The following is a 20,581-nucleotide window of genomic DNA, read 5'->3' on the forward strand; positions in this document are numbered from 1 at the left end:
ATAATTATTATGAATGATATGACAAATTAGTCACCAACAATTATTTATTTTTAAAATGCAAATTATAGAATAAGCTACGGTGGCCCTGAGAGGCCAAACAGACTGCAACTTCAGAAAACACTTGCAAAAAGAAAAATGCTGCAAAAAGAAAAACACTTGTAAAAAGAAAAATGCTGCAAAAAGAAAAATGCTGCAAAACGAAAAACGCTGCAAAACGAAAAACGCTGCAAAAAGAAAAATGCTGCAAAAGCACACACAACACAACAGAAATAGGAAAAAAGACAACGGAAATGTTTCTGGGGAGACAATAACCGGACGGACCAGTTGCACAAACCAAAACATGTATGTATGGCTGTATCCCAATTCAGGGACTGTTTCCCAATTCAGGGTCTGCAGCCTTAAAGTACGCAGCCTTAACGGTCCTCAAGGGCTGCGTACTCAAAGATCGCTGCAGCCGGAAGTGCGAGGCTTGTAGGCTTGTGAGATGGGACGGTCTAGCCTCCGTTGCGCTGCCCAGGTTGCCTAGCAACCATGATACTAACAGCTGGAAACGTTTCATAAAGCTTTGTTTGACAGAAATGAAGGAGAACATATTTTGTACATTTGTTTCTACAAGAGCTTTGTGTGATTTGATAAGTATCTGAGGCTGAGACCACAGGACTGTAAAACATGATTGTTGGGCTTCATTTCTGTACTGAACAGTCATTTTAAGATTAGCTAGTAAATAACAATTAGCTAATGTTGTTCATGAGACTAAAGTCATCTTACTTTGGTAATGTAAATATAATATGGCCAATATTATATTAATCATTATTAGTTATTACAGCAGTGAACATGAATTCTGTGCCAAACACTGAGCTTCAGTAAAGATTCAAGTTGCAATTTCCTATCACCTTAAATCTTCACTCAAAGACAAGTATCTGTGACAGTGTATATATAGATGTATCATATATAAGAGACAAATATTGTTCTTTTAATATGTTGGCATTACTAAATTTGGCTCAATGCTTATATATGTGTGGAAGAAGCAAATGTACGAGCTGTGATAACTGTTTCTGATAGAATGAAGAGTAGACTGATATATGAAATATTCCTTTATTGGGTGAGAAAATCACACCATGTCATAACTGCTTTAAGTCATACAGAATAGATATCAGAGCCTTAAACAGGCTGACTTCTGCTAAATGGGTCAAACTGGGCACAAAGTACACAAACACATAACATCCTTATAGAATATGATGTAACACTATAGATCAACTTACCTCAGAATATATAAAGCATATAAACAATTACAGCGATATGATGCAACAAACACAGCAGTGCTACTAATCCAAAATACTCAAAGCTTCATAGAACTGAAACAAACATTTATTTTTAGGTCCATTCTGCTGCTGATACATACTTTAGGTTTCTGAACATTAAACTTGTTGCTGCCTTTCATAGTGTGTAACTAGAAGGCCCTGAGTACTTTCTCCCACACTGAAAACACTGGGATGATAAAATTATTTGAACATTACCTAATAAGACTGATTCAGGACAGACAATTAGTTATAACTTTCCTAGCAGTCCTTCACAAACAGGGAACAGTCTGTCTATTCTCTCCATCCGTCAGCTGCTGCTGGCTCTTCCTCCTCCTCTTCCTCACACACTGCTGAGTTTGTCCTGGTGGATCATCAGGGGTGCAAAGCCTCACAGATGATGTGCAGCAGTGGGTCCCTCAGTCTGTCCTCACTCTAGACACTTGCAGTTGTCACACATGGAAATCAAATGTGTGATAAGCTGCAGGATTCAAACACAAGTGTAACCTATAAATACATGTTTATACTTTTATTCCACAATCAGAGAGAAAGAAACAGAGAGAGAATGCAGGACAGACAGACAGGTGACAGTCTCAGGTGTATACACTGCTACAAAACAGCACAAGAGGAGGAGGATTTTGTTTGTGTTATTACGAGTGCTAAACAAGAAGAGTTCCCAGATGGTACAGTGGACACATGTGTGACTCCTGTGATTAAAGCATCTTTCTTTCAGCTTAACGAGTGAACCGTCAGCTCGTTCAAACGCACGTTAAAGTCCGTTTGGCTCGACACCACCGAACAGAGGCAGCAATATAACATAGCTAACATTAACAGTGCAGTGAATCCTGCTTGTGCCGTGATATTCAGGACTGCAAACCGGGTGCATTGTGTGCCGGGTGGCGGCCAGGAGCGGAGGCCCTGGCGGACTGACCCCCGGCTGCCAAGACTGGCAATAGGGACATGGAATGTCACCTCTCTGGTGGGGAAGGAGCCTGAGTTAGTGTGTGAGGTGCTCCACTTGGAGACTCTGTTGTCCTGCTGGGAGACTTCAATGCTCACGTGGGTAACGACAGCGAGACCTGGAGGGGCGTGATTGGGAGGAACGGCCTCCCTGATCTGAACCCGAGCGATGTTTTGTTATTGGACTTCTGTGCTAATCACAGTTTGGCCATAACGAACACCTTGTTCGAACATAAGAGTGTCCATAAGTGCACGTGGCACCAGGACGCTCTAGGCCGTAGGTCGATGATCGATTTTGTAATCGTATCACCAGACCTGCGACCATATGTTCTGGACACTCGGGTAAAGAGAGGGGCTGAGCTGTCAACTGATCACCACCTGGTGGTGAGTTGGATCAGGTGGCGGGGGAGGACGCTGGACAGACCTGGTGCACCTAAACGCGTAGTGAGGGTGTGCTGGGAACGACTAGCAGAGGCCCCAGTCCGCGAGATCTTCAACGCACACCTCCGGCAGAGCTTCAACAGCATTCCGAGGGAGGCGGGGGACATTGAGTCCGAATGGACCATGTTCAGCGCCTCCATTGCCGAAGCTGCTGCATTGAGCTGCGGCCGCAAGGTGGTTGGTGCCTGCCGTGGTGGTAATCCCCGAACCAAATGGTGGACACCAGAGGTGAAGGGAGCCACCAGGCTGAAGAAGGAGTCCTATCGGGCTTGGTTAGCCTGTGGGACTCCGGAGGCAGCCGACAGGTATCGACAGGCCAAGCGGAATGCGGCTCGGGCAGTGGCTGAAGCAAAAACTTGGGTGTGGGAGGGTTCGGAGAGGCCATGGAAAAAGACTTTCAGACTGCCTCGAAGAGGTTCTGGCAAACCGTCAGGCGTCTCAGGAGGGTAAAGCGGTGCTCTACCTGCACTGTGTATAGTGCTGGCGGAGCGCTACTGACGTCGACTGAGAAAATTGTCAGGCGGTGGAAGGAATACTTCGAGGACCTCCTTAATCCCACTGACGCGTCTTCCGAGGAGGAAGCAGAGTCTGGGGATGAGGGGAATGACCCGCCAATTTCCGGGGGCGAGGTCACTGAGGCAGTTAAACAACTCCTTGGTGGCAGAGCCCCTGGTGTTGATGAGGTCCGCCCCGAGTTCCTGAAGGCTCTGGACGTTGTAGGGCTGTCCTGGTTGACACGCCTCTGCAATGTTGCGTGGAGATCAGGGGCAGTACCCGTGGATTGGCAGACCGGGGTGGTGGTCCCCATCTTTAAGAAGGGGGACCGGAGGGTGTGTTCCAACTACAGGGGGATCACACTCCTCAGCCTCCCCGGGAAAGTCTATGCCAGGGTGCTGGAAAGGAGAGTTCGTCCGCTAGTCGAACCTCGGATACAGGAGGAACAATGCGGTTTTCGTCCTGGTCGCGGAACACTGGACCAGCTCTTCATCCTCTCGAGGATACTTGAGGGTGCATGGGAGTTTGCCCAACCAGTCTACATGTGTTTTGTGGACTTGGAGAAGGCATTCGACCGTGTCCCTCGGGGTGTCCTGTGGGAGGTGTTGCGGGAGTATGGGGTGTCTGGCCCATTGCTACGGGCCATTCGATCCCTATACAACCGTTGCAAGAGCTTGGTTCGCATTGCCGGCAATAAGTCGGACTCGTTCCCGGTGGGTGATGGGCTCCGCCAGGGCTGCCCTTTGTCACCGGTTCTGTTCATAATTTTTATGGACAGGATTTCTAGGCGCAGCCAAGTGGCGGAGGGCTTTCGCTTTGGTGGCCTCGGAATCTCATCTCTGATCTTTGCGGATGATGTGGTTCTGTTGGCTTCATCGGGTGAGGGCCTCCAGCTCGCACTGGAGCGGTTCGTGGCCGAGTGTGAAGCAGCGGGAATGAGGATCAGCACCTCCAAATCTGAGGCCATGGTTCTCAGCCGGAAAAGGGTGGAGTGCCCACTCCGGGTCGGGGATGAGTTCCTGCCCCAAGTGGAGGAGTTCAAGTATCTCGGGGTCTTGTTCGCGAGTGATGGGAGAAGGGAGCCGGAGATCGACAGACAGATTGGGGCTGCAGCTGCAGTAATGCAGACGCTGCACCGGTCCATCGTGGTGAAGAGGGAGCTGAGTGTAAAAGCGAAGCTCTCAATTTACCGGTCGATCTACGTCCCTACCCTCACCTATGGCCACGAGCTGTGGGTAGTGACCGAAAGGACGAGATCGCGGATACAAGCGGCGGAAATGAGCTTCCTCCGAAGGGTGGCTGGCCTCTCCCTTAGAGATAGGGTGAGACGTTCGGCCATCCGGGAGGGGCTCAGAGTAGAGCCGCTGCTGCTCCACATCGAAAGGAGTCAGCTGAGGTGGTTTGGGCATCTGACAAGGATGCCTCCTGGGCGCCTCCTGGGTGAGGTGTTCCAGGCATGTCCCACCGGGAGGAGGCCCCGGGGCAGACCCAGGACACGCTGGAGAGATTATATCTCTCAGCTGGCCTGGGAACTAGTGATGGGATTTCCGGCTCTTTTTAGAGATCCGGCTCTTTCGGCTCGGCTCACTAAAAAGAGCTGGCTCTTTCGGCTCCGAACCGGCTCTTCAGGTTGTTTTGTTGCTTTAATTATTTAATCATTAACAATAATATAAAATTGTGCAGAAAAGGAATTACTAATGTAAAAAAAGTGGTTTTATTTATATATGTTTATATATGGCCCCTAGAGACAAAGCACGTACAAACTCTAAAGCATATACAAACTCCAAAAAGCACGTACAAACTCCAAAACACATTTCTAGTGTTAACTGAACTTCCAAAACAGAGCTACCTAGATCACTTAAATTACACAATTGAAAGCATGTGTGTATTGTTTGTGTATTTATAGACAAGCACTCATATTTATTCAAATAATTAAAAAAAAATTAATTTACCTGTTACTACCACACACCAAATCCGGTTGTTGATACTTCCTGGCTTGTGTAGCCACTAGGTAACAAACGCTCAACACTGCGCCCTAGCATCCTGGAGCACTTCTGTTGTCTTTTGTACGTGCTTCTGAGTTTTTACGTGTTTTGGAGTTTGTACATGCTTTGGGGTTTGTAAGTGCGTCTGAGTTTTTACGCGTTTTGGAGTTTGTACATGCTTAGGAGTTTGTACGTGTTTTGGAGTTTGTACGTGCTTTGTCTCTAAGGGCCACCATAAATATACTTTATTTATTCACTCCACATAAAATGTAATAAATAAATCATATAATACAAAAAACAACTATTTACATTTTAAACTTTTAACTATTTAAATTTTCAGCTTTTTCCTTTTAAAGAAATTTAACGTGAAACAACACAAAACACTGCAAACCACAACACAATTAAATATAAATTAAAATATTAAAACAAAAAGAAGATGCACATTCTCTGTCATATGGGCCTGCATGATTTCTGAATCTTTTATCATCTGCAACTGAAAATAGCGGATGATTACTATACCTTTCTAATGTGACGTTGTTGTCCCTCGCTCTCTTTCTCTCTGGCTCTGTTCCTGTGCTGCTGCGAGTGTAACTAACGCCCCTCCCCCCTCTGTCCAGCGCAAAGTACAGGCCGCGTGTGCGGAGTTTAGCGGAAAAAAGGGCGAGAGAGAGAGTGAGAGAAAAAAAAAACAAAAAAAACTCACGGCTCCCAATAAGGAGCCGGCTCGCGTCGTTCACTTCAAAGAGTCAGCTCTAAGAGCCATTTCGTTCACGAACGACCCATCACTACTGGGAACGCCTTGGTGTTCCCCCGGACGAGCTGGAGGAGGTGGCTGGGGAGAGGGAGGTCTGGGCCTCTTTGCTTAGGCTGCTGCCCCCGCGACCCGGCCCCGGATAAAGCGGATGAAGATGGATGGATGGAAATATGACTGACTTTAATTATCCACAAAATCATCACATTCTCTGTAATATTAATGTCGACTATCGAACGGAGTATATTTTAAAGTAAAGGCTTTAAAACAAAGTAAACGCTGAAAGTACAAACATCGCTAATGTCACATAACTTTGCCGACATGTGGCCAACAGTAATGTTTTAATGTTCTTCATTATTAAACATTTGCACATAAATAAGTGACATAATATTCAGAACTTACTTTTGAAAGTTTACTCTTTGGCCGCTCCGCTTCCACTTCTTTGAAGTGTCACCCAGTCCCAGTGCACTTGTTAGCATGTTTTGGTTCGTGTAACTGGTCCGTCTGGTTATTGTCTCCCCAGAAACATTTCCGTTGTGTTGTGTGTGCTTTTGCAGCATTTTTCTTTTTGCAGCATTTTTCTTTTTGCAAGTGTTTTCTGAAGTTGCAGTCCATTTGGCCTCTCAGGGCCACCGTAATAAGCTCAATTGTTGAGGCACATATAGATCCACGGCCAACTTGATAATGCAATGACCGTAATCTCCTTTACTCTCTTTGTACAGGTGTGTGAGCTACAACGCAGTCTGAAGGCCAGTCGGGTAGAGCAACAGGAGGCTCTGGAGAGGGCATCTGCTGCTGTAACTCTGGAGCAGAAGGCTGTACAGGACAGCCTGCTGCAGGTACACACACGTGCATTGATTAATATACTTGGTTTCTACTGTACTCCTACCAGTTTTTACCCTTCAGCCGTAAAAAGGTGGTGGGGTATTGTCATCACCCCACCACCAACTCATAAACAAGGCAACGTAGATCTTGGATTAGCTTGAATCTCAGTGACCTAATTTTCAGAAATTCTTGTGAATTTCATAACTCAAAAAAGAAGTTATCTAGATTTTCAAATTGATAACATAGGTGCATCTACTAAAATTCTTGAAGGAGTTTGAGGTCAAGGTCACTGAGATTCAAGGACAGAGTAAGTTTTCTAAAACTCTTGTGGACTTGATAACTTGACAACAAGGTGATGTAGGATTTTGAAAATGATACCATAAGTGTGTCTACTAGGAGGCTGAGGGGTAGCGCTGGTGGTTGCCAGTATTTTCTTTTTAATTTTTGCCTACAGTAAGAAAACCACACTTGACATGCAACTGAAGGTCCCTCCCCTTCTCTTCTCCTGTCAGACTAAGCTAGCTGGAGAGGCACAGGCTAAGTATGAGCGGGAGCTAATGCTTCATGCTGCTGATGTGGAGGCTCTACAGGAACTGAAGAAAAAATTCCAACAAGGAGCAGCACAAAAGATGGAGATAGAGGAGGAATTGAAGAAGACCACCTCCCTCCTGCAGGAGAAAACTGCAGCCTGGAGTACAGCAGAGAAAAAGCTGAAGGTAGAACAACAACCCAATAATCTTAATCGGGCAAGCTAACATAGCTCTTTTCACACAGGTCTGAATAACTGTTTGAGATATATAAAGTTGAACAAACCACATTATGAATCTTAGTTTAAGAAAATTAAAATGTAATTAGAAGACTGTTTGTGATGATCGTAACAGTCCTCACTATGACTGTCATTCAGGAGGATCTGTCAAATCAGAGCCGTCACTGTGAGGAGTTGGGAAAGCAGAATTCCCTCCTGCATGAACAAATGGATGAAATAGCTGCTAAGAGCCGCCAGCTGCAACAACAACAACAACCGCAGCAGCTTGACTTGTCATTCAGTGAGGAAGGAAAGACCACTGAGCAAATACTAGAAATACTCAGGTACTGTAACACGAGCTGGTTGATCAGTGTTTGTGTTATTGTGTATTGAAAGTATTGAAATAGCTGACACTGCAGTTTATTTTATGTATGTAAACATTGTTACCTCTGAAGCACCTTATGATGACATGAAATTCTAATAATTCTTTCATTATAAATTTTTTACTTGTTCAAAGTAGAACTGAGTGTAAAATGTGCATTTGCGGTGCAGGTTTGTGCGGCGGGAAAAGGATATCGCTATAGCGCAATGTGAGGCGTCTGACGGAGAGGCTCTTCGTTACAAACAGCGAGTGGAACACCAAGAGAGAGAATTAAAGGAACTACAAGAAACCCTAAATGCTGAGAGGGAGAAGATGCAGGTATGAGTTGGGAGTGTTTGATCTGTTTTACCTTCGATCAAATAACATATCTTGATCCATGCTCAATCATCCAGGTAAGTAAATCCCAAGAAGTCACTTGGATGAGTGATGAGATGTTTCTCCCATTGAAAACGCTACGTCCAGAGGAACAGAATCAACCTTTTGGGATCAAATAACGTAGTCAATTAAAAGCTGGTGTATATAGTGTGGTGACTGTAGCTTAGTTAGATTAGTGAAGCTGTGACACCAATATAGTGGGAGGTCCTGGTTTTTGTTGCCGTAAGAGTCACAGTGAGTTGCCTCACTTGAAACACCATAATGCTGTAACTTTAGCCGAGTAAATGTAAATAATATCAGTTTGCTCAAAAAACAAAACAAAACAAGTTATTTTTGGAGGAAAAAGAGGCCTTGATTAATATTTGAGAATCTACTAAAGAATGAAGAGCTTCATTATACTTTGTAAAACTTTACTTCCACAAATTTGTTACTATGCAACTTCTTGAACACTGTGAGGTTGATAGTTCAGAAACTTGTATTGTAAGTACAGAGCGTCCGTACCGGATTTAGCCAGAAAGAGTGGTTTTTTTTTTAAATAAGCAGCAAGTAGGATGCTAGTGTGACTTTTAAATGTGCAAAGGACATAATAGAGAATACTGTTTGTTACTTCTCTGTATCTGTTTCTTCCTCTATGTCAGGCTACAGCAAAAACTCTAGTGCAGCAGGAAGAGCAGCTAAAGAAGATGGAGACTATCAGTGCTCTTCGGGAAACCAACAAGATGCTGAAAATGGACCGAGATAAACTGGAGCAAGAACTGCAGCAAGCTCAGGCTAAAGTGAGTTTGCACTGCACTGCATGTCACCGTTTGTCTTCATGCTTGTCTTGGCCAGCTCCGTCTTTTTTTCTAACTGTAACTAGGGATGCAACGATACCAATTTTTACAAACAGATACGATACCGATACTTGGATCTGAGTACTTGCTGATACAGAGTACAAAAACCGATACTTCTACCACACACACACACACACAATTCAATTCAATTCAATTATATTTATATAGCGCCAAATCACAACAAAAGTTGAAAAGTGTGTGTGTGTGTGTGTGTGTGTGTGTGTGTGTGCAAAGATAACTTCACTCAGAGCAACGGCAATGCAATGAATGCACAAATGCAATGAATTGGAAGACAGGTTTTATTTTATTCTCTGCCGATAAAAAATAAAATCTTAATAAAAATGACCACAAAAAAATTTCAAGTGAAAAATAAGCACTTCTGTTAAATTATTGCAGAGTCTCCACATTGTAATTTAACAAAATATCACTGAACTATTGGCACTGTCTCGAGCTTTCAGAATAATAAATAAACACTTCTGTTTGGAATAAAATAAACTTTTAAATTGTTGCAGAGTGTCCATATTGTAAACAAACAAACAAAATAACGAAAGTATTTGGCATTGATGAACTCCTCATCTGCCCGTGGATCATCAGTCCACTGTGCCGTTAAACCAAGGACTGACATCGCACACACACTGCTTGTCTTTACCTCTTCAGAAAGTTTTGGCACCATTATCTCCCTGATGTGTGGGCAGTTGGGAATTTCATATCGCGGCTCGAGTATGCTGAGAAGACGGTGCAATCCTATGTTTTCCATGCCCGCATTGGCTGGTCATCCAGAGTGATAAAATGAGTCAGAGTCTCTGTTATTTAAACTGCCCGTGGATTTTCTCATGACATTTTCCAGCGCTTTTCCAAAACCTGAGTTAAAGTTGGCTGTTCCACACTGCTGACATTTTGTTTAGCCTAGCTACAGCAGCCTCCAGTTTCTCTTTTTTATCTGGAGCTGCCAGTCTCACTCGCCTAACCCTGTGCCTGTTTAGCGCGGGATGTCCCCCTAGTGGCCAATCTAAAAAACTACAACAGAAATGACCTGTGATTAATGAAATAAGTTAGTATTGGTTCATGGTATCGGTTAACTTTTACGAGTATGAGTACACACACATTTTACAGTATCGGCCCCGATACCAGTATTGGTATCAGTGCCTCCCTAACTGTAACCTTTCTTTCCAAGAGCTATAACTGACAAAGTAACTTATCTTCAGTGCATAATATTTTCACAAAAAAAAAGATTGAACGTTACAATCTGCAATAATACACAACTGAAGAGAAATGGCTCTGCTACTGGAAACAAGTTCAAATAACGTACCCCCCTTTACCTGACATACTTCACCTTAAGCAGTTGCAGCAAATTTCTATAACAAAATGTTGTGGAGTCAGTTACAATACAGATCTTCACTGCAGCATACCTGGAAGCCTACTGCAACCACTCTTGTGTACAGTATATACCACGTTGGTTACTTTTTGTGCTGCTGCAATATTATCAGGCAGTTCTATTTATACCCGTCAATAAGAGGCAAGAAGCCGTTGCTATGTTCTCCTAAACAATAGATGCCACCGCTCGGGCAATATCACAACATAATCACTTGTATAGGAAGGGAAGAAGTCAAAACCAGAAGAAATGACTTTTTAAGTTTTTTTTCCACAAAGTTACAAGTTTTCAAACTGTAGCAATATCTCACTGTAATTGTATATATCTCTAAGCTTCTGTACTGGAATGTCATTAAAATGGCGGTAAAAAACCAACACGATCGTATACTTGTGTCTTCAACCGAACTTTGCAAAGTGCCAAGTTACAGAAATCAAAAGGTGCACATCAGCTGAAGTGACACAAATACAGTGACAGGGGATTTCTAAGAATCACCCCGCAGTTCTTCAGCTTGAGACACCTGAGTTAGAAAACACAAACACTGCAGTTGTCTTTCACTCGCGAGGGCAGTCATGGACGCACGACCTGCGTCTCATCACTGTCTGCGTGCTTTATTTATACTTTTCTGTGTGTGTGTGTGTGTGTGTGTGTGTGTGTGTGTGTGTACAAAGATAACAACGTCACTCAGAGCAACGGGTTTTTCCCTTTTCTACATCTGTATGTTCTCTGAAGACAGGAAGTGGTTAGTAGCTGAATAAGTTCATCATCACAAAAGTTATTAGGTGAAAAGTCACGTAGACATGTAGATTGCTTAGTGATCAATAAAAAGGGCACATCTCATGAAGCTGATCACATTATATACAATTTTTCCTCTGACATACAGAGAGTCTGGTGTCAAACATGCAGCAAGCTTTAAAATGCCCAACATTGTGTCTCACCAGGTCACAAAACTCCAGTCAGACATCAGCCCTCTGCATCACTCTCTGTCTGTGCTGTCAGAGAAGAATGGCTCCCTGCAGGCTGACAAGAGGCTGTTGGAGGAAGACCTTAAACGATTAAAGGCAAGAAATCAGGTAATGCCTGAGGTTGAGTACATGTGTAAATGCTTTCTTTCTCTCTCTCTCATTTCTGCAACACTATAGTGGCTCCATAGTGTAGTAGTTTATACATGCAGTCAGCAAGCAAAAGATTTAGAAGATTTGTGATTTTTATTTTTACAGCAACTGATCAGCCAACAGAAAGACGGTGATGTTGAGGAGAGACAGAAACTCACCACGGAGAGAGAGGCTCAACAGAAGCGCATCACACAGCTGGCTGAGGAGACAGCCAAGCTGAAGGCTGAGCTGGCCAGGTAGAGCAACACACACAGGCTTACACTTGTTAAATACACTAACGCCACAAAGGTGAACTGAACGTAACTGAATGCATATACCTACTAGGTACTTTCCCAACTCTAGTTTCTTCTGTGTGGTTTGTACCAGACTTTTGTAGTTTTGCTGCCTAAGTGATCGGAACCTAATTTCCAGCAACTCAGTAGAAAATTGATCAATGCATCCAAAAAAATAACCTTACACAGATGATTATGTGTGAATCAGATCCAGTGCGAGTGGAAATTCAGCTCAGTCGCAGCTACATGGCCTCAGAGAGTCTGTTGCCCGCCTGACGTCCGAAAGAGACTCTCTGAAGAAAGACCTGGAAACAAAAAACAATGACATTGTGGAGAAGAACAAGACCATAACCCAGGTGAAGAAGATTGGACGACGCTATAAAACCCAGTACGAGGAGCTCAAAGCCCAGCATGACAAGGTGCGGCGATTGGTTTGTGGAAACGGTTTGGGCCCATTGAGTGTGGAGAACAACTGCAATGGGGATTTATGTTTGTCTTTTCCAGCTGGTCAGTGAAACAGCTACTAAAGCAGGAAGCGAGGTGGCTCCAAACCAGGAGGTACAGCAGGAGTTGAAAAAAGCTCAGGAGCAGCTCAGCAAGACCCAGGAGGAGCTGAGTGCCCTGAAAGGAGAAGTGCAGAAAAAACAGGAGGAGGTGAGCAAAGTTAAACATGACCAGCGCAAGTCTTTATTTTTTTTCCAACTTAATTTTTTATCATATTTACCAAAAAATAAAAAGGCTCATGGAGGGAGTATTTAAGATATTTGGAACAAAAAAGTTCTGCTCTATGCATCTCGATCAATTCCTATCCAGTTAATCAGCAGTCCACCCAAATAACTTTGATACTTAATGATTGAAGTCAATTCAGAGCAAACAATATCTCCTAGTTTTATTTATCACACATAATTATGTGTGATATTTATGTGTATTGAGATACAGAGATAGTGGTTCTGTTTCTTTTAGTTTAATTGTCAGTTTTTCACCAGGCCCAGAAGTCCCTGCAGGAGCTGGAAGGAGCCCAGAAGGAAAACCAGCAGCTCAAGGAAAAGATCCAGGAGGTCCAAAACCAGCTGACACAGGTACAGTTTGACAACGTTAGGTGAAACTGCCTGCATGAAAAATGAACACCATGTTGAGATAGCTGCTAGCTCAGATAGCAGATAGCGTATAGATTCATCATGCCATTGGCTCTGTCATGTCTTTGATTCTACAGCTCCAGTCCCAGCTGTCCCAGACCCAGACTCAACTGCAGCAGAATCAGAACCAACTAACCCAAAATCAGAAAGAGCTTCAACAAGCTAAGAGTCACACCCAGCAGGTGAGAATTCTTGCAGGAACAGGGATTTTACCTATTTGCTAGATTTGTGGTTGACCTTTTATTTATTTGGAATATTGGTCTCGAGTGCACGCGCGCACACGCACACATCCTCCAACCACACACACCCATATTTTGCTCCATTGCAGTTTATTTCACACCTCAAACATTTAGTAAACAATTAAGCAAATACAAGTAATCTGCAATAAATTACAGGTAGTAAGAAAATAAACTACTAACTCTTTTACGCTACGTCCACACCTACACCGGTATTTTTGAAAACGCAGCTGTTTCGTCCACATGTAAACGGCGTTTCGAATCACCGAAAACTGAGATTTTTTAAAACTCCTTTTTTGCGTTTACGTGTGGGCGAGGAATACAGAGTTCGTCAAGCAGCGTCAAAGGTATGTGCCTTTTTCACGTCACGCTGTGCGCACGTTATTGTTTACATGAGATGAATTGCACAATGGCAGATAGAGACAAAATCTGACTATCTGCAGGTTTTACAGGCTTACATACACACGCAGTTACTGTCCCTCCATTTACAAAGGCAAAGGCATCACGATGTGATTATTTTACGTGTAGTTATTTTTTTTTCCTGTGTAATAATATTCAACATTGCTGTCAATACATTTTTCAAAAATGCCTCTCTGTGCAAAATGGGTTTAAAAACATAAACAGCTGTAGGATCCTGTTTGTCTGTGATTTGAACCGGGGGAACAAATCGTGGCAGGATCAGCCTGATGTTATTTGTATCCCACTGTAACTTTACTGTATAAAGAGCTAGCATCTCCAAAATGTCAGGAGTAGTTAGTCATTACAAGAAGTGTTTGTGAGCTAAAAATCACGAATGTGGGATACTGTTTGTCCGTGATTTAAACAGCCCAGCGCTGCTCCCTACGAAGGGAAGACCAATCCTGCAGGGAGACCTACCTCGGCACTTGTGCAGGTGAAGCCAAAGGGAAGATTTGCTTCACCATATTTTCTAGTCTTTGGCTTAGAATGAAGTTGGTTTGGAAACATATTCAGCGATGCTTCATCTCCTGCTTTGCGGTTCTGTAGGCGCCCATGCCAGCAGTGTCCAAGCGTTTTACCCCCCCCCCCCCCCCCTTTCATCCCGCGCCCCCCCTGCCATGGCTCTGCGCCTCCCCTAGGGGGCGGGCCCCACACTTTGGGAAGGTCTGGTGTAAAGACTGTTAATGCACATGAGCTCCATCACCAGATCTAAAAGAATCCCAGCCAGTATCTGAGAATAGGCCTACAGTAACCACATTACATGCTTCCTTTTTTCTTAAAGGTGCAGAACCAGTTAAAAACAGCTCAGTCTCAAGCTCAAGCCCGTCAGAACCAGATTCAGCAGCTCCAAAGGGAGCTTCAGCAGGCTAAAGAAACCCTTCAGCAGAACCTCACCAGTCAGAAAGAGCTTCAGCAGACCCACCAAACCAGCCAACAGAGCCACGACCAGGAAATCTCTAGCCTCAAGACTGCTCTGAGCCAAGCAGAGAGTAAGGTGAGCAACAATTATTAACAATGTGAGGTCATGTGATGACCCCCCAACTCTGTGATGTCAAAGAGTTATCTTTTTTTTCTGGTGCTGATATGCACCAAAACTATTTTTGACAAAACAAATTCTTTGCACATTTCACATCTTCATGTAATATTTGTGTAAATATTGTCCCAGGATGATAAAAGGCTCAGTTTACATCACAGCTAATGACAGTTTACTTCTGCAGTCAGACAGCTTGGTGATGAGCCTTCTTCTTTTTTCAGTATGTAGTATTTTTGTCATATTTGCAGTAAACTAACAAGTAGTTTCTGTATCTGTGCTTACCTCCTAACAGGTGACTGAGCTTCAAGGCCAGTTGGAGAGCTTGCAGAAGGTTAGGAAAGAGATCAACATCATTCAATCAATTTTCAGTGGATTAGTAATGGCAGTCATCCCCTTGTATTTTTACCTCTGTTATGTGATCGTCTTCAATCAAAAAAACGACGATCATTCAACGTGGTTTTCCGTTTTTGCTAAACAGATAAAGTTGCAGGAAGACTGAATCTGACAAATTGTTAAAGTAGTGAGTGAAGGTTGTGTTGGTGTGGCCAAAAAGGGTAGAGCAACAAACATAAAAACCAGACTTTGACTTTGACTGTAGTTGAAACCAATAGTAAATACAGGATTATTTGGTTTACACTTAACAACTGTCAGTCAGAGTTCAGTTACAACAACTACTTGCTTATTTGTGAGAAAAGGTTCTAGTTTGTGTTAAAGTAGACTTCACAATGTTATTTTAAAAAGGCCTTTCTACCAGACAGACCTGAAGGGAAACCTTTGCCATGAGCAGTCTTTTTTCCCCAAGTTGCAAAGTGATGACACTGAATACTCGAACAGTTTGTTTGTTTTTTGCTTTTTCACTGTAATCGTCTAAACACTAACCAAGCAAGTAGTCAATCTGAGGAAGAAGACTATATTAGGAACTATGAGTTGTTAATAATGTCCTCTTCTTTCCTTTAAAATGTTATTTAACATAATACTTTTTTCTCAGTGAAATTTGGAGAAAAATATTTAGGCAATTCAAATGTCTTGCATAAAATGGTATTTTAATCTTTTTGGCACGTTTACCTCCCCTTCAGACGGTTGTTGAGCGTGAAGCAGACATAAAACATCTGAAGGAGCAGCTAACTGAAGCCAAACAAGCTAATGAAGCAAGCCGAACCGCACAGGCCAGCCAAAACCAGAGTTCCCAGTCTGTCCACTCAAGTGATGCTAACGCAGCTGCTGAGGCAAACCAGGCACAACAAGAGGAGCTTGCAAAACTCAGACAGGAGGTATCTGAGAATCCTACATACTCCAAACTACATTCTAGTCAAACTGTCGTTCGATTTCCCTCCATAATCGTTTAATGCAAGCACAGTCTCTTATGTTGAATTTAACGCACTAAATTAAAATTAGATGTTGTGAAAGATTTTGAAGAGAATGTTTTCTCTAGCTATCCGAGAGCAAAATCAGAGAGGAGCAGCTCAAACAGCAGATGGCCGACAAAGAGGAAAAAACGAAGAAGGCCTTCCTGGGAGCCAAGACCAAAATCAACCAGCTAAACAGTGAGCTAAAAAAAACCCACTATAATGTGAAAATCTGCTGACAAATATCACCAAACAAACAAGCAAATATGCTTAGCGTGACTAAAACTTGTGACTTGCTTCCTTTACCTTCAGGTGCTAAAGAGCAGCTCAGTCAGGAGGTAGAAGAACTGAAGCAGAGTAAAGAGGAGCTGGAGGTGAGAATGAATGCCCTCAAATCTCAGTATGAAGGACGACTTCTTCGGCTGGACAGAGAGCTTAGGGAACGGAGAGAGACACAAACGCACTCTGACACCAGAGAAGAAACACAGGACCAGAGTGGAGCTAAGGTACAGGATGGACTGTATGTATGTTTGTATGTCGCAAAATTAAGAAGAAAGCCAAAGTGGTATAAGAAAACCTTCTTTACAAGCTAAGATGAAAATATTACAGAAGCAAAGTGTGACTGACTGTGCTAGAAATAGAGCCTTTATTATGGATAACATAACCCACCATTTTGCGTTATTACAATAGTATTTCTATGAATATTTAAATATTTTATTTTTCAAAATGTTCCAAAATTCAAATGTGAAACCTTGTTTGTCTTAAAATTGAGGTTTTAACAATACAGATATTTTACAAATGGTTATATTTTTAAAATTACAAATTATATGCTTTAAGTATTTGCAAATTTCTCAAAATATCTTTTTAAAAAATACTCTGGAAACAATATTTTACAACTTTGAGAAAGTGGGTTTTTTGGTTTTGTTTTTTGTTTTTTGGAGGAATTGAATAATTTTTTGTCTAAATTGCAACAGTAAAAAAATGTATTTTTTCCTGTAATTAGTTTGCTTTGGCTTTGCTAAATTTATTTCCATCATGTGATTGTGGTAATGATCAAGAACACACCTGTTTGTCCTTAGATGGGTGATCAGACGAGGTCTGCAGACCAGAGACAGATATCGTTGAAGAGTCCTGCACAAGACAGAGGAAGGTAAACTATAAATTGCTCTGAATGATTGTAAACGTTTCATACGATGTCAAGTCAGTGGACGTAATGAGGCTGTAGTTTGATGAACTTAAAAACCACATTACAAAGACGCTAGTATGAAAGAGAGCTTTTCTAAATGTAGAACAGACACAACAAATCGCTTTTCTCCATCAGTTCCACTCTGTCTGAGCCTCCCACTGCCAACATCCGACCCACCCCAAGTACTCCATCTCCTAGCAACAAGCCAAGTCCCTCTCCTGGCAGCAAGGCCACGCCTCGAGCCAGCATCCGTCCTTTGGTTACCCTGGCAACTGTCCCTGTCCCAACACCTATGGCCACAGTAATGCCGACCACACAGACTGAAAGCCAAGAGGGTAAGAACAAGAAGGCCATCCATTCAACAATTTTCTTCTAGAAGAAGACAACTGAAATAAAAGTAGATCTCTGTTGGAGATGCGCTTTGAGATTTTGAAGCAGTATGTGTCAGTATATGTCAAAGTGAAATGTGTTTCTCCTAGCAGTGCTGATGAATACATCAGCCTCTGTGCACTCTACCAGCTCCAGTATGGTGAATGCACCCACCTCCATTTCTCAGCCAAGCAGCACTCAGGCCACAGCGTTTGTTCAGCCCACTCAGCAGCAGGCAGCCAGTCAGGATGCAGGGCCCAGCGTGGAGGCAGAGCGGCCATCTACATCCTCATCCCCCTCCTCTCTGAGTGTAACAGGTCAGAAAGAGAAGCCTGAAACTTTACTCACAAAACACCTCAACAGTAAAGAAACAAACTATAGTACTGAAAATGTTGATGGCCAGATTCTTAACTGAGGTCCTGGTGTGTTTTTGTGATGCCACTAAAGCATCTTCAAAGCGAAGCAGAGATGATGATGAGGAGGAAGAAGAAAGCAGACCCGAGAGCTCACACACACCTCCAACCATCAAAAAGCTACGCCTCAAAGCAACAGCAGCAATGCAGGTAAACACAAAAACCCAGAAACTAGAAATAGAAGTGCTGTCATTCTTAACCTGTTAGTTCTAGGCTATCTTAGGTTGTGTGAATGCAGAAATGCTGATTAAAGACAGACCTGTGTCAGGCCACTTGAGTTTTGCAAACTGATAAAAGTCTGGGAATTTTAACTGATGTCACAAAGAAAAGTCCAGAGCTTCCTATTCGATATCTGCAGCAGGAGTCATTTTAATCTGTTGTGTCAAGAATACATCTGTAAAACATCAAAAGCTTGGCACGACATTATCAGTTGTTTTGTTGTCTGCGTGTGTTTAATAAATGTAAGTCAAACTATGGCCCTTGGTGTGTTTCAGGTGGAAGGTGATGAGGAGATGGAAGGAGAGCTCAGGGATGAAGAACGGCAGGATTCACCAGATGATAATCAGGTCTGTTGTCAAGTCAGCTCTTCTGGTTCAAGTAAATGTTGGTTGTCATATGACCTTAGAACTTAAAGTTAGTCATTAGCTGATAGCTAGTTATCTCTGCTGATTTCTAAATGCAGAGATGCTTTTGAAAGCAGCTACTTTACCTGATTTTCCAGCTCTAGCCAATGAAAAGGCTGCTTCTGGATAGTTTCTTCAGATGCACAATATTCAGGCCTTTGGTTCATCTTTCCACTGCCAAGTTACATTTAAGATTTCAGATGTACAGCATGGTGAACAATACACAATTATAAACCGTATTTCTGAAATGGTTGACTAAAAGCTGTCTTGTGTAAGTTGTAACATGCAGTGAGTGTGATTTGCATCTATTCTGCACATCTTGTTCAAAATCGGGTATGCAGAGAATATTTACCTTAACCCTTTAAAACCGGTCGGAGCGGGCACGCTCCGTTTTGCGCAACTACTTTTAAATCCCGGTAGCTCTGCAACCACGCAAGCTAGCGCAATAATTTTTTTTTGCATATGAAACCGGAGGAGTTGTACTTACATCTTATGCCATCAGCTTGTCCTCGGTCACAGTTTCCTTCCGCATATAGCTTTGCAAAAACTGCATAAAAAGCACTTGCAGCAACAAAAACATAATATTCCAGAAACACGCTTTGCCGATCCGATCAGCTGTTTTTAACACGTCAGCGTCGGAAGTGACGTCATTTTTGCGGAAATGTAGTTTTTTACCATCAGAGCTTCATGAGCCTATACTGGTGTTTTTAAAAGTTATGTTTGACTTTATGACTTTCTGTGTTGTTTCTGGGATGCTTAGGACTCATATTGCACTGCTGGAAATAGTTTATTTTGATGCATATGCTGCTTTTTTGCAAATTTGCAGTATAATATTTGTTTTCGTTTTTCCTGCAGTATATAAAAATTGGTGTATTTCAAAAATAAAACTATGAAGACACTCAAAATAAATTTCCTGTGGTGGGAAACTATTTTGTGCAACTTTTTTGTATTTACAGTTTTGAGGGATAAGCCTCTTAAATTTCTCTAACTAGAAATATATATGTTAAAAAAACAAAAATGATTTTCAATTTTTTTGTAGTTTATTGCACATTTTTGCAATTTATGTAATTACTATGCATTTAATGCATACATATTATTAAAATTTGGGCTATAATGGTTGTATTGATGTATAGCAACTTGAAATGCTCCCAAAAATGGCTCCACAACATGTAAAAATATAATATAAGCTCTGGCGGACTTGGTTCTATGGTAGGTCTTAAAGGGTTAAACACTAGCATGATGCTATGATGTTGGACTATAAAGCGCACATTAAAAAATAAAAAGGCTCACACAACTGAAATGTCTTGTCAGATTGTTTGCATATGAACACAAACAGGCCTGCAAAGGTGTGTATAAGACCTGATTTTTATGTTTGGGATGTAGGAGCTCCCAGAACAGAGCTTCCCAGTCTTATCGGGGGACGACAAGGAAAGTGAGGAAGAGGGCGTGTCCCAGTCTGTTCCCACTGACCTGATGTCCTCCCAGGGCTCTGCCATCATCCGAGATGTGATTGTGATCGACACCGACAGCGAGAGCCGCGAGAGTAAAGATGGAGAGGAGAAGGAGGAGGAGGAAGAGGAGGAAGAAGAAGATGATGAGGTGCTGCTGCTTGTCACTACCTTATGCAAATGTTTTGAGTTTGAATCTAATGGCAGGTGTTAACTTCTAACTTTGTCTGTTAGTATAAAGAGGAAGAGGATGATGATGAAGATGACAATGATGCTGCTGACAGCGGAATGAGAGCGGGAGAGGAAAGTAACGAGGAGAGCGGAGAGGCCGAAGAGCAGAGGCGGGAGGAGCTGACAGAAGGCACTAACACCGAGGAGAGTGTGTGTGGAGCATCCTCAGGCTCACAGCACCCCAGTGAGCCAACAGCCAGCGGTGAGCACCAAGGCCAGCTCACATCTCATTTCACGCATGCTTCTCTCAAAATC

General features: G+C 42.7%; 1 protein-coding gene across 5 annotated transcripts in view; it reads left to right on the forward strand.

Moving 5' to 3' along the window:
- tpra (translocated promoter region a, nuclear basket protein) overlaps positions 1-20,581 on the forward strand; it is a 40,920-nt gene that overhangs the window by 16,357 nt on the left and 3,982 nt on the right. For 3 of the 5 annotated variants that reach the window (XM_087850691.1, XM_087850696.1, XM_087850693.1), the window contains exons 24-46: positions 6,653-6,769; positions 7,268-7,471; positions 7,660-7,844; positions 8,053-8,200; positions 8,896-9,033; positions 11,401-11,532; positions 11,680-11,810; positions 12,055-12,265; positions 12,351-12,500; positions 12,833-12,925; positions 13,060-13,164; positions 14,459-14,671; positions 15,003-15,041; positions 15,787-15,981; positions 16,143-16,254; positions 16,369-16,562; positions 17,136-17,206; positions 17,378-17,577; positions 17,722-17,928; positions 18,059-18,174; positions 18,519-18,590; positions 20,031-20,246; positions 20,330-20,528. In XM_087850691.1, coding sequence (XP_087706817.1) covers positions 6,653-6,769; positions 7,268-7,471; positions 7,660-7,844; positions 8,053-8,200; positions 8,896-9,033; positions 11,401-11,532; positions 11,680-11,810; positions 12,055-12,265; positions 12,351-12,500; positions 12,833-12,925; positions 13,060-13,164; positions 14,459-14,671; positions 15,003-15,041; positions 15,787-15,981; positions 16,143-16,254; positions 16,369-16,562; positions 17,136-17,206; positions 17,378-17,577; positions 17,722-17,928; positions 18,059-18,174; positions 18,519-18,590; positions 20,031-20,246; positions 20,330-20,528 — 3,448 coding nt within the window. The remainder of the gene's footprint in view (positions 1-6,652; positions 6,770-7,267; positions 7,472-7,659; positions 7,845-8,052; positions 8,201-8,895; positions 9,034-11,400; positions 11,533-11,679; positions 11,811-12,054; positions 12,266-12,350; positions 12,501-12,832; positions 12,926-13,059; positions 13,165-14,458; positions 14,672-15,002; positions 15,042-15,786; positions 15,982-16,142; positions 16,255-16,368; positions 16,563-17,135; positions 17,207-17,377; positions 17,578-17,721; positions 17,929-18,058; positions 18,175-18,518; positions 18,591-20,030; positions 20,247-20,329; positions 20,529-20,581) is intronic. The other 2 variants (XM_087850694.1, XM_087850695.1) reach the window with 1 other exon arrangement.

This window comes from Neolamprologus brichardi, chromosome 14, assembly GCF_056152115.1.
Source record: "Neolamprologus brichardi isolate AB-2024 chromosome 14, ASM5615211v1, whole genome shotgun sequence".
NCBI lineage: Eukaryota > Metazoa > Chordata > Actinopteri > Cichliformes > Cichlidae > Neolamprologus > Neolamprologus brichardi.